The sequence below is a fragment of the Hypomesus nipponensis genome, chromosome 9 (genome assembly GCF_054491055.1).
Source record: "Hypomesus nipponensis isolate SF chromosome 9, ASM5449105v1, whole genome shotgun sequence".
Taxonomy (NCBI): domain Eukaryota; kingdom Metazoa; phylum Chordata; class Actinopteri; order Osmeriformes; family Osmeridae; genus Hypomesus; species Hypomesus nipponensis.
The window spans coordinates 659112-671136 of NC_140369.1; the positions used below are offsets into that span (position 1 = coordinate 659112).

Sequence of the window (12025 nt, forward strand, 5' to 3'; positions counted from 1 at the left end):
CACCCTCATCTGTCTCACCATCACCCTCATCCGCCTCACCATCTCCCTCATCAGCACCACATGCACCCTCATAAGCATCACATCTGCCCCACCTCCACCCTCATCTGCCCCACCATCATTCCATCTTTGCCTGTCTTCCTGAGCCACTCAACATAGATCCGCTTCTGTAAAAGGACAAGATGGACTGGATGCTATTTTTAGCTGTGAGTTGTGAGCAGAAATGTGGCTGCCATTTTGAAGTCTCCAGTGTTTAATGAGCACCAGGAGTTCAGCTCTTCCCACACCTCCCCTGAGCTGGTACTGGGTCACAGTCATTCACAAGCAGTAGGCTTACCTTATATCAGGGGGAAATGTTGTGTTTTTTTGTAGCTAAAACGCTTTGCTCTTGTATGTGAATATGTAGCCTGCTAGCTAGATAGCTATATAAGAGAAGCGTAGCAGGAAAGCAATACACAGTCTCAATGAAAATCAGAGCAAACCTTAAATTTTAAAGTGTAATTCAAGGACTATACCAGGCTGTGTCATTAAAGGCTGGTTAAACCAGGTATGCTTGTTAAATCCAAGCCTAGACTAAAGAATACATTGTTTTGAAAGGCTGACCAAGGTGATGTAAACCAACAGTGCTCCCAAACAGTGGGTTGCATGGTAGTCTGTCCTGTGTGCTGTGTGTGCTTGGGGACCAGGTCAGCACTAACGGGGACTGGATGAGGGCCTGCCTGTGGGAGGGGAGCCAGCAAGATGCTGGGAGTCCCAGTGGGTTCACTTACACATGGAATCCCTTCACATCCACAGAGAGGGTGACTCATCCACCCCTGAAGACTGAGCAGAGAAGCTGCCCTGTGTGTGTGTGTGTGTGGGATCTGTGTGTAATTTAGCCACGCCTCGCTTTGTAACGCAGTATGTATGCAGTACAACATGCCTCGTCTAATGTTCTGTACACTGTCAGGACACTCATGTCTCACAGCCACGCTGACATCATCTGCTCAGCGGTGTCTAGATTGTGCTCCCGATGTAAGCTGTACGGCTGTACAGTTTCCCTGGAAACTGAAACGGAGAAAACAGGACCAAGAAATCCCAATGATCCATCTGTTCCCCCTGTAACTGTACTGGACTGAGACTGTTAGATAGTTAACTGTGCCGGACTGAGACTGTTTGATAGTTAACTATGCAGTGCATTCTCCAGAAATCCTTTTTGATGCCAACAATTTCGAACATCTCCCTCATATTTTTCATTGCTAACCCTCCCCTTCTCAACGTAAATGTTTTTCAAAAATATTTTTTTAATCTTTCAAACCTTTTTTAGAAAATATTTTTTCAACCTAAAAAAATACTGACAACTGATGATCATTTGCATAAATATGACAGTTTTAGCTGGTAGGCAGATGGGGGATGTGGAGTGTTCGGTTTGTACCCTTAATGCCCTTTGTAAAATCTCTGATGTAAATTCCTTAAATTAACATAATTCAATTGAAGCATCTAAGATGTGCCTGTGCAAGTTTCTGTATATTATGTGTACATTCACAATCCTGCACTTTTTAAAGAGGAGATTGTGCATGGTTGTCCCTTTTAGGATTTGTTATTTACTATTATGTGACAGCAGCACATAGCTTGACAGCTTCTTCCCTATTTTTCCCAGATCTGCCGTTGTCGAGTAATTTCTCTCAGGCGTGCAGTACCACCTCTCCGCCACCAGAGAACCCTTCTACTCTCCATCACCAGAGAACCCTTCGGCTCTCCATCACCAGAGAACCCTTCTACTCTCCGCCACCAGAGAACCCTTCTACTCTCCACCACCAGAGAACCCTTCGGCTCTCCATCACCAGAGAACCCTTCGGCTCTCCATCACCAGAGAACCCTTCGGCTCTCCATCACCAGAGAACCCTGCTATCCTCCTCCTCCTCCACCTTAGCGTACCCCAGGTAAGGACGTCCCCTTCCATCCAGCCTCTCCCTCCACCCCTCCTCACCGGGACATGTACGGCAGTGCCAGAGCCACCAGCCACATCGACAGCAGCCCCTCCCGCTCACCACGCCTGCCTCGCTCGCCCCGCCTCGGGCACCGCAGGGTCCACAGCGGGGGGGGGCGGCGGGGGCGGCGGGGGGGGGGGGCAAGACGCTCTCTATGGAGAACATCCAGTCTCTCAACGCCGCCTACGCCACCTCGGGGCCCATGTACCTGAGCGACCAGGAGGCTGTGGGCTCCACCGCCACCTACCCCAAGGGCACCGTGACCCTAGGCCGCGCCTCCAACCGGGCCATGTATGGAGGCCGGGTCACCGCCATGGGCAGCAGCCCCAACATCGCCACAGTGGGGCTGGGCCACCACCACGCCGACCTGCTCTCCTACAGCGACCTGGGCTCCCTGTCTATGCTGCAGCACCACCACCACCACCAGCAGGGGCTTCCCTCGGCACTGCTGCGGCAGGCGGTGCGTGGTGGGGGGAGCTGTTGGAGATGCAGGCCCAGCTCAGAGACATGCAGAGGGAGAATGAGCTACTGAGGAGGGAGCTGGACCTGAAGGACAGCAAGCTGGGGTCCTCCACCAACAGCATCAAGAGCTTCTGGAGCCCAGAGCTGAAGAAGGAGAGGGTGATGAGGAAGGAGGAGGCGGCAAGGACCTCCATCTTGAAGGAGCAGATGAGGGTCACCCACGAGGAGAACCAGGTGAGATCAAGCCAACAGACTGCACACTCTCACCAACACTCAGTGCAGCCCGGCGCTCCCTGCATGTGTCTCTCACCCTCACTATAGTCCAGTGCACCCAGTACCAGTTAGGCTCTCTCTCTCTGAAGGTGCGCTGGGTATGTCCTTTTGTCCAGAGGAATCAACTTTGTGCTTTGGTTTTTCAATTCATGCGGAAACCTTTCTGGAAAGAGGTGTTGGCATTCATGAATGTTTTAACACACATTCAAACGCGCTCTTAACCTCCTTCTGACAATGGCTGGTCTCTTTCAACATGAATGAACAGATATTGAGGACAGCTGTGGATATGAAATGTCCATCTGGAAGAATGTGTTCCTATGATTATGTTTAGCATTGAGAATTTGAGGTGTTTTATCGTGGTAATAACCATCAGTCAGTGTGACGAGGCAGTTTTATAGGGTTCACTGTTGGCTACTTTCACTGATATCTCAAATACTCATCTTGACAGCTTTTTATGATTCATTTCAAAGTAACATTTACAATCCCACTGCATGGGAGTGCGTGAGTGTTAAAATAGATCAAGAGGATGTTCAGTCATATTTGTTTCCAAATTTCAATTTACCGTATCAGGGTTTCCCTGTTACAGTAGCCTTAACTTTTCAGTTAAGGCGGCCGCCTAAGCAACACTCGCCTGCCGCCTTAACTACGTTGTTTTATTTTTATAGCGATATCCACCGTGTTACTCTGTCCTGTCTTCTCCTTCCATTCCAACACACCAGTCTCCCTTCTCTGCAGAACGCAAAGTCTATCGCACAAACTAGCAACCCCCCCCCCCCCCGTTCTGACCCCAAACCCCACCCTACCACCCTAACTAACACATTTTCTGCAGGAACCCCTGTGTATGGTCTATTGGTGTCGAGAACATTAGAAGATTTAAACATGGTGTTTCAGTGCTAAGTCAGTATGTGCTAACCCTAACCCTGAAATATGATGTCACAGGGGTGTGAGCAGCTGCTCATCATATTCATGATGTGGGGAAGCAGTGTTTAACTAGTTTGTTGAGGTGACGTACATGGGTTGCCTATAGCGTGGTGATGTGTGTGTATCTCTGTGTGTGTGTGTGTATCTGTGTGTGTGTGTGTATCTGTGTGTGTGTGTGTAAAGTTGTGGCCTCGTTAAATCACTCTCTGTGAAGAGAGGAGAAGTGCAAAGTCTGGAGAGGACAAGGACATCTCTGTCTGTCTGCTCTCTCTCTCTCTCTGTCTCTCTCTCTCTCTCTGTCTCTCTCTTTCTGTCTCTCTCTTTTTCTCTCTTTCTGTCTCTCTCTTTCTCTCTCTCTCTCTCTCTCTCTCTCTCTCTCTCTCTCTCTCTCTCTCTCTCTCTCTCTCTCTCTTTCTGTCTCTCTCTTTCTGTCTCTCTCTTTCTCTCTCTCTCTCTCTCTCTCTCTCTCTCTCTCTCTCTCTCTCTCTCTCTGTCTCTCTCTTTCTGTCTCTCTCTTTCTGTCTCTCTCTCTCTCTCTCTCTCTCTCTCTCTCTCTCTCTCTCTCTCTCTCTCTGTCTCTCTCTTTCTGTCTCTCTCTCTCTGTCTCTCTCTTTCTGTCTCTCTCTTTCTCTCTCTCTCTCTCTCTCTCTCTCTCTCTCTCTTCTCTCTCTCTCTCTCTCTCTCTCTCTCTCTCTCTCTCTCTCTCTCTCTCTCTCTCTCTTATATATCTTTAGCAGTTGTCCCCTGGGCACCATATGGGATTCCTCTGACATACATTCATTATCAAGTGAAGGTTGATTAGACAAGAGTAAATGTATATGTGTATGTAGCCAATTAGACTGGCAAAAACAGAAAATGAAAACTGCTTCTCGAGCTGGGTTGTGTCTGGGTAAGCAGAATGTCTGTATGAGAAGGCCTGTCAGCCTGTGAGGAGGAAGTAGAGGCATTGATAGCCACCTGTATGGATCTCTGTATAGCATGTTTGTGTCATGCAGGTGTGTGTTTGCTCCTCTCACATAGCGATGCAGTCAAAATAGTGCCAGGTGCCAGGTGTGTGTGCCTGGACAAGTGCTCCCACCCTGGACGATCTGTTATCTTTGGCTCGGCCGTGCAGGTAGAGGAGATGCACACTTTCACATGCACGCAGCCACACACACACACACACACACACAGACGTCATGCTGTATCTGATTGTCTCTGCATGGGGGCTTGTGCATTCCTCTCGTGCATTAGGTTTTGAAGCTGCCTGGCTCGACGTAGTGAAGCCAGCCTGTGGGAATGTGTATGCGTGTGAGAGAGCGTGTGTGTCTTTTGTGCATGAATTGTGTGCGTGCAAACTCTAATTGAAGCGTGCTAATCTGCTGTGTGGAGGGGCTGTGTACTAAGATGTCCTCTGGGCTTCTCTCTGTCACCACTGCGTAGGAGGCAGACTGTTTGTGTGTATTCGTGGTTGTGTGCTTGTGCCTACTCATTTTTCATGTGTAATGTCTAAACTGAAGCATGACCTGCAGAGATGCGTGTTTTCTTGCAATGACTTCTGGGAAATCAGATGCGTTCTCGCTGACCAAGTCACCATCCGATGCATCCTCGATAAAAGGGGTGGATCAAGGACACTTCTGGGTAGTTTTGAGTACCATGTACCTGCAGAGCCAGAGAGCTCCAGTTTCAGGACCGCAGTTTCAGGACCGCAGTTCCAGGACCGCAGTTCCAGGACCCTTGTTTTATCTGACAGCGCCACCGAGCAAATTGGATAAACATGGACGGAACAAGATCATCAATATTTTCCTGCAGTACTAAATGTAGGTTACAGCTCGACATTAAATTATAACAAGAAGAAGAAGAGGAATTGATGTAGCTTGTTTCATAACAAGATGGACGAGAATCAGTGTAAGTAGCTCATTTGAATCACGTGTGGTTATGTATAAAACAATTCTGGTGTCTTGAATTGGACAATAAAGTTAAAGTTAGCTATCTAACTTCAACTTTGCTGTCAAAATCATTTCACGAGTGGTTTTCAAGAGTGGTTTTATACATAACCACACGTGATTCACATTAGCTACTTTTACCTATGAGCTACACTGATGTAGCAAACATGCAACTGTTAACAACCAAGTTGAAGACAGAGAGTATTGTTAGCGGGGAAAACTGCTTTGGTCATACTCTTTTTGGTCTTTTGGTGATCGCAAAAATCTAGAAGTCCTTCAAAATGTGGCACTCAAAAGGGGTTGATGGGGTGGAGGGAATGATGAAGGGTTGGATGGAGCGATGCAGGTGTGTTTGTTGGAGGGAGTAATGAAGAGTTGGATGGAGCGATGCAGGTGTGTTTGGTGGAGGGAATGATGAAGGGTTGGATGGAGCGATGCAGGTGTGTTTGGTGGAGGGAATGATGAAGAGTTGGATGGAGCGATGCAGGTGTTTGGTGGAGGGAATGATGAAGAGTTGGATGGAGCGATGCAGGTGTTTGGTGGAGGGAATGATGGATGGGATACTGCAATTATTATTGTATATATATTTTAAATACATCCATATCTTAATAATCAAATTCCCCAGTTTTCCTGGTTTCTGGCCTCCCTCAAACCATCCAAATAGCTAAGCTTGTTGCAATTTCTTGGTGACTTGTGTTCTTTGGATTGGAACCATACTTGGGCAATGAAAGATTACGTCAAACGATTTTGCAAGAACACAGAACGGAAAAAAACATTGATGAAAGGCCACTGGGGCCACTGTTTCTCCAGAAGCAGGAAGAGTTAGGCGAGGAGAAAAGGGGTCACTGAACATTAAAGGATGTGAGGAAAAGAGCTAAATTAAGGGCAAGAGTGTAGTCTGGTGAAGAGGAAGACTTTCTGGAGTGAAGGTGAAGAGAGCAGAGAGAAGCCAACCCTTTGAAACTTTGAAGCATCTTGTCCCGAAAGTGAGAAAGGATATCTGGAGAGACAAATAGCCGTACAGGAGATGGGAGGCCGGATCAGTGGCAGGATCAGCCGTTGTGGATAAGCCATAGTCTGTGTGTGTGTGTGCGAGGCGGAGCAGAGAGGAGGCAGTGAGACGTGAGCAGGTTTAGGTTATTGATCGCCGCAGGTTCTCCCAGCGCCCCCTGGCCCAGCGCTGGCCTAACCAGGTGGACTGGAGCTGTCAGCGGCCTCTCTCCTGGGACGCGTCAGTCCCCGGCCCTCCAGCCACAGCCAGTCTCCCCTGGGAGAAAGACCCAGACAGGCTGCAGCTGTAAAGGAGCGACACGGGGACTCTGGGAGTTTAGGGAGGTGGTCGCATTGACTGACAGAACGACTCGACATGAAGTTTGACATGCTACTGATCAAATAGTGGAGCACGTTGATTCAAACAAAGCAGTCTAACAGCCAGGTTTTTTCCCCTTGTTTGACATGGTGCTGTCTTTGGTGCTGTGTGTAGGGGTCAGGGAATAGGGAGACAGAAACTCATTTCCTTTTAAGGAGAGACTCCTGTGCTGTAGGAGAGACTCCAGTACTGTAGGAGAGACTCCTGTGCTGTAGGAGAGACTCCAGTACTGTAGGAGAGACTCCTGTGCTGTAGGAGAGACTCCTGTGCTGCAGGAGAGACTCCAGTACTGTAGGAGAGACTCCTGTGCTGTAGGAGAGACTCCTGTGCTGTAGGAGAGACTCCAGTACTGTAGGAGAGACTCCTGTGCTGTAGGAGAGACTCCTGTGCTGCAGGAGAGACTCCAGTACTGTAGGAGAGACTCCTGTGCTGTAGGAGAGACTCCAGTACTGTAGGAGAGACTCCTGTGCTGTAGGAGAGACTCCAGTACTGTAGGAGAGACTCCTGTGCTGTAGGAGAGACTCCTGTACTGTAGGAGAGACTCCTGTACTGTAGGAGAGACTCCAGTACTGTAGGAGAGACTCCTGTACTGTAGGAGAGACTCCTGTGCTGCAGGAGAGACTCCTGTACTGTAGGAGAGACTCCTGTGCTGTAGGAGAGACTCCAGTACTGTAGGAGAGACTCCTGTGCTGTAGGAGAGACTCCTGTACTGTAGGAGAGACTCCAGTACTGTAGGAGAGACTCCTGTACTGTAGGAGAGACTCCTGTGCTGCAGGAGAGACTCCTGTACTGTAGGAGAGACTCCTGTGCTGCAGGAGAGACTCCTGTACTGTAGGAGAGACTCCTGTGCTGTAGGAGAGACTCCTGTGCTGTAGGAGAGACTCCAGTACTGTAGGAGAGACTCCTGTGCTGTAGGAGAGACTCCTGTGCTGTAGGAGAGACTCCTGTGCTGTAGGAGAGACTCCTGTACTGTAGGAGAGACTCCTGTACTGTAGGAGAGACTCCAGTACTGTAGGAGAGACTCCTGTACTGTAGGAGAGACTCCTGTGCTGCAGGAGAGACTCCAGTACTGTAGGAGAGACTCCTGTGCTGCAGGAGAGACTCCTGTACTGTAGGAGAGACTCCAGTACTGTAGGAGAGACTCCTGTGCTGTAGGAGAGACTCCAGTACTGTAGGAGAGACTCCTGTGCTGTAGGAGAGACTCCTGTGCTGTAGGAGAGACTCCAGTACTGTAGGAGAGACTCCTGTGCTGTAGGAGAGACTCCTGTGCTGTAGGAGAGACTCCTGTGCTGTAGGAGAGACTCCTGTACTGTAGGAGAGACTCCTGTACTGTAGGAGAGACTCCTGTACTGTAGGAGAGACTCCTGTGCTGCAGGAGAGACTCCTTTACTGTAGGAGAGACTCCTGTGCTGCAGGAGAGACTCCTGTACTGTAGGAGAGACTCCAGTACTGTAGGAGAGACTCCTGTACTGTAGGAGAGACTCCTGTGCTGTAGGAGAGACTCCTGTACTGTAGGATGTATCAGGAGAGACTGTACTATAGGATGTATGTGAGTCTGTCTGACTCATGAAGTCCATGTTGTCACCCACCTATGTTCACTGACGCACAGAAGGGGCTAAGGTGCTCCAGCAGGGGGGTGAGATATAGCACTGATGTGGTGAGAAGAGGAGGGAGGTGCGGAGAGAAGAGTGAGTGAGTGTGTGTGTAGACGGGTGGAGAGCCCTTGTCATTGTGTTGATACTTTTTAACTGCCTATGAGCCAATTTTGTGTGTGTGTGCATGTGTGACTGACAGTCTGGGTGTTACTTTCAACAAAGGTGAAATTTGTCATCAGTGCAAGACGGCTCCGGTGAGCTCTGCTAGCCTGTCTTGTCGAGAGACAAGACATCATGACTCCTCGTACCCCTAGAGACTGCTGAGTCACGACAGACAGACAGCAGCCCTCCCGCGACTCACAGACCCCTGGTCTGGGCCCTCCAGCTCCCCACACAGACCCCTGGTCTGGGCCCTCCAGCTCCCCAGACAGACCCCTGGTCTGGGCCCTCCAGCTCCCCACACAGACCCCTGGTCTGGGCCCTCCAGCTCCCCACACAGACCCCTGGTCTGGGCCCTCCAGCTCCCCAGACAGACCCCTGGTCTGGGCCCTCCAGCTCCCCACACAGACCCCTGGTCTGGGCCCTCCAGCTCCCCAGACAGACCCCTGGTCTGGGCCCTCCAGCTCCCCACACAGACCCCTGGTCTGGGCCATCCAGCTCCCCAGACAGACCCCTGGTCTGGGCCCTCCAGCTCCCCACACAGACCCCTGGTCTGGGCCCTCCAGCTCTTACAGACCCCATTCAGTAAGTGGATAGGTGAGTGGGTGGATGACAGTGGGTGGAGGGGTGGATAAGGGTGGATGAGAATGGAGTGTGGATGAGGGTGGGTTGAGGTAGGGATAAGGCTTGGTTATGGAAGACTGGTTGCTGATTGTAACCCCAGTGTGCAATCATGCAGATGGAGCTATTGGACCGCTTCCCCAACCACCATGAAAGGACAGAATATTGATCAGAGGAAGAGAGAGGAGTGAAAGACAGAGAGAGAGAGAGAGAGAGAGAGAGAGAGAGAGAGAGAGAGAGAGAGAGAGAGAGAGAGAGAGAGAGAGAGAGAGAGAGAGAGAGAGAGAGAGAGAGATGACAGTGGGAAAAGCCAATGAGAAATTAAGAAATGTCCTCAATGATCTCCCTGCAGGGAGAGATAGAATTTCTCCTGCAGATTTGGTGTTATCCTGTCTGTGGTTGGGACAGTTCATTGGGCTGAATGTATGCCATTAGAGGGCGAATACAGTTAGTCTGACATCAACTGTACTGTAGTATGTTCTATACTACTAACAGATATACAGTATGGATTAGGGTTGGGGTTAATCTATATTAGGGTTAGGGTTAATCTATATTAAGTCTAACTCTACTGTATGTTGAGAGAGATGAGCAGAGATGAGCAGAGGTGAGCAGAAGACAAACATAACATCTGATCCTCACCAGCAGAAACCCTCCCCCCTCTCTTCCCCCTCCTCCCCTTCTCTCCTCCCCCTCCCCCCATCCCCTCTCCCTCCTCCCCCTCCCCCCATACACTTCTTTTACCATTTCAGTATGTTTTACTTTTTGTATTTTGATCAAACAACATGACAGAGGTCTTTGTGCAGGAGACTGTGTGTGAAGATGCTCTGAAGTGACCGACTGCTGCCAGGTGGTTTTAGTGCCCTGGCCTGGTGTCTTACGTAAGCCCAGAGCCCAGAGCAGCAGAAGCAAGATGCTGCTCTGGCTACAGCACACCGCTCCTCAGAGCCCTGTCTGGGGACACACTGCCCCCTGCAGGCTGGGAGGACACACTGCCCCCTGCAGGCTGGGAGGACACACTGCCCCCTGCAGGCTGGGGGGACACACTGCCCCCTGCAGGCTGGGGGGACACACTGCCCCCTGCAGGCTGGGGGGACACACTGCCCCCTGCAGGCTGAGGGGAAACACTGCCCCCTGCAGGCTGGGAGGACACACTGCCCCCTGCAGGACACACTGCCCCCTGCAGGACACACTGCCCCCTGCAGGCTGGGAGGACACACTGCCCCCTGCAGGACACACTGCCCCCTGCAGGCTGGGGGGACACACTGCCCCCTGCAGGACACACTGCCCCCTGCAGGCTGGGAGGACACACTGCCCCCTGCAGGCTGGGAGGACACACTGCCCCCTGCAGGACACACTGCCCCCTGCAGGCTGGCAGGACACACTGCCCCCTGCAGGACACACTGCCCCCTGCAGGACACATTTTCCCCATCAGGACGGAAGAACATACGTCATCAAATCAGATGTGTTCATTAGGGGTGGGGAAAAATCGATTCACATTTGAATCGCGATTCAGTCTTCTAGTGCTTCACATCGATTCACAAATGTTAAAAAAATGTTTTTTATGTTTTTAATGCATTTTTTGTGCCTAAAATAAATAAATTGTGATTTGTTTTTTTATCGATACGTGACCCCAAGAATCAATTTGAATCGAATTGTGAGGGACCAAAGGATTCCCACCCCTAGTAGTCCTTTTTAAAAGCAATGTCACAGAGAGGATTCCGGTGTTGCTGGGACACCTCTAGCCCTCAGCAGTGCAGTGAGGTTCACATCTTATAGAAGGGTTCAGCGTCTCCAGGAACAGTTGATCCACCAGTGATGGTTCAGAAGTGTCTCTGCCTCTTTCCACAAAGGTTTCCCCCAAAAACTGGAGATGTCAGGTGTGATCCAATACTTTCATCATGCATTTCAGTTTTACACCAATTTCAGGAAGGATGAATGGATGATTGAAAGATATTTGTATTTTTTTTCTCATGGGTACTGCTTTCACCACCCATCTCGGTTACATGTGTGTATGTGTGTGTGTAAGTGTGTGTCTGTATGTATGTGTAGGTGTATGTGTGTGTGTGTGTAGGTGTGTGTGTGTGTGTATATATGGGTGTGTGTAGGTGTATGTGTGTGTAGGGGTGTGTGTAGGTGTGTGTTTGTTCTGACGCTGTGTTCATTCTCTCTGTTGGCTCCGCCCTCTCTCTGTTGGCTCCGCCCTCGCTAGCTGCTGGACGCCCGCAGGACCAAGGTTTGTCTGCTATGTTTGCCTCCGCTGACGTGGCACAACATAGAGTCTCCCCTCAGGGTGACATGTGTTCCCCCCGCCCCGCCCCTCCACTCCCCGCCCCTCCACTCCCCGCCCCGCCCCTCCACTCCCCGCCCCGCCCCGCCCCTCCACTCCCCTGCCAAACCCCAGGGTCCTCAGACACCTGGCTGGTTGTCCCCCATCCCTCAACACACACATCCTCAGATGAGCCCAACACTACAGAGAGGTGTGTGATGTCACCAGACCCTGTACAGATGCTGTTGCTTCTGACACACTCTGTCACCACAAGTGTGTACGACCCCTCCGTGTAATTCTACCCCTGCCACCACCCCTTCTCCTGCCCCTGTCCTGCCCCTTTACCTGCCCCTGTCCTGCCCCTTTACCTGCCCCCTGTCCTGCCCCTGTCCTGCCCCCTGTCCTGCCCCCTGTCCTGCCCCTTTACCTGCCCCCTGTCCTGCCCCCTGTCCTGCCCCTTTACCTGC

The 12025-nt window shown here is 50.8% G+C and overlaps 1 protein-coding gene across 1 annotated transcript in view; it reads left to right on the forward strand.

Annotated features, from left to right (window-relative positions):
* The first annotated feature begins 1972 nt into the window (after positions 1-1972).
* The window catches only part of LOC146272224 (ERC protein 2-like), a 39912-nt gene continuing 29859 nt past the window's right edge, over positions 1973-12025 (forward strand). The window contains 4 exon segments of the mRNA XM_084705175.1: positions 1973-2083; positions 2086-2434; positions 2437-2663; positions 11502-11525. Coding sequence (XP_084561301.1) covers positions 1973-2083; positions 2086-2434; positions 2437-2663; positions 11502-11525 — 711 coding nt within the window.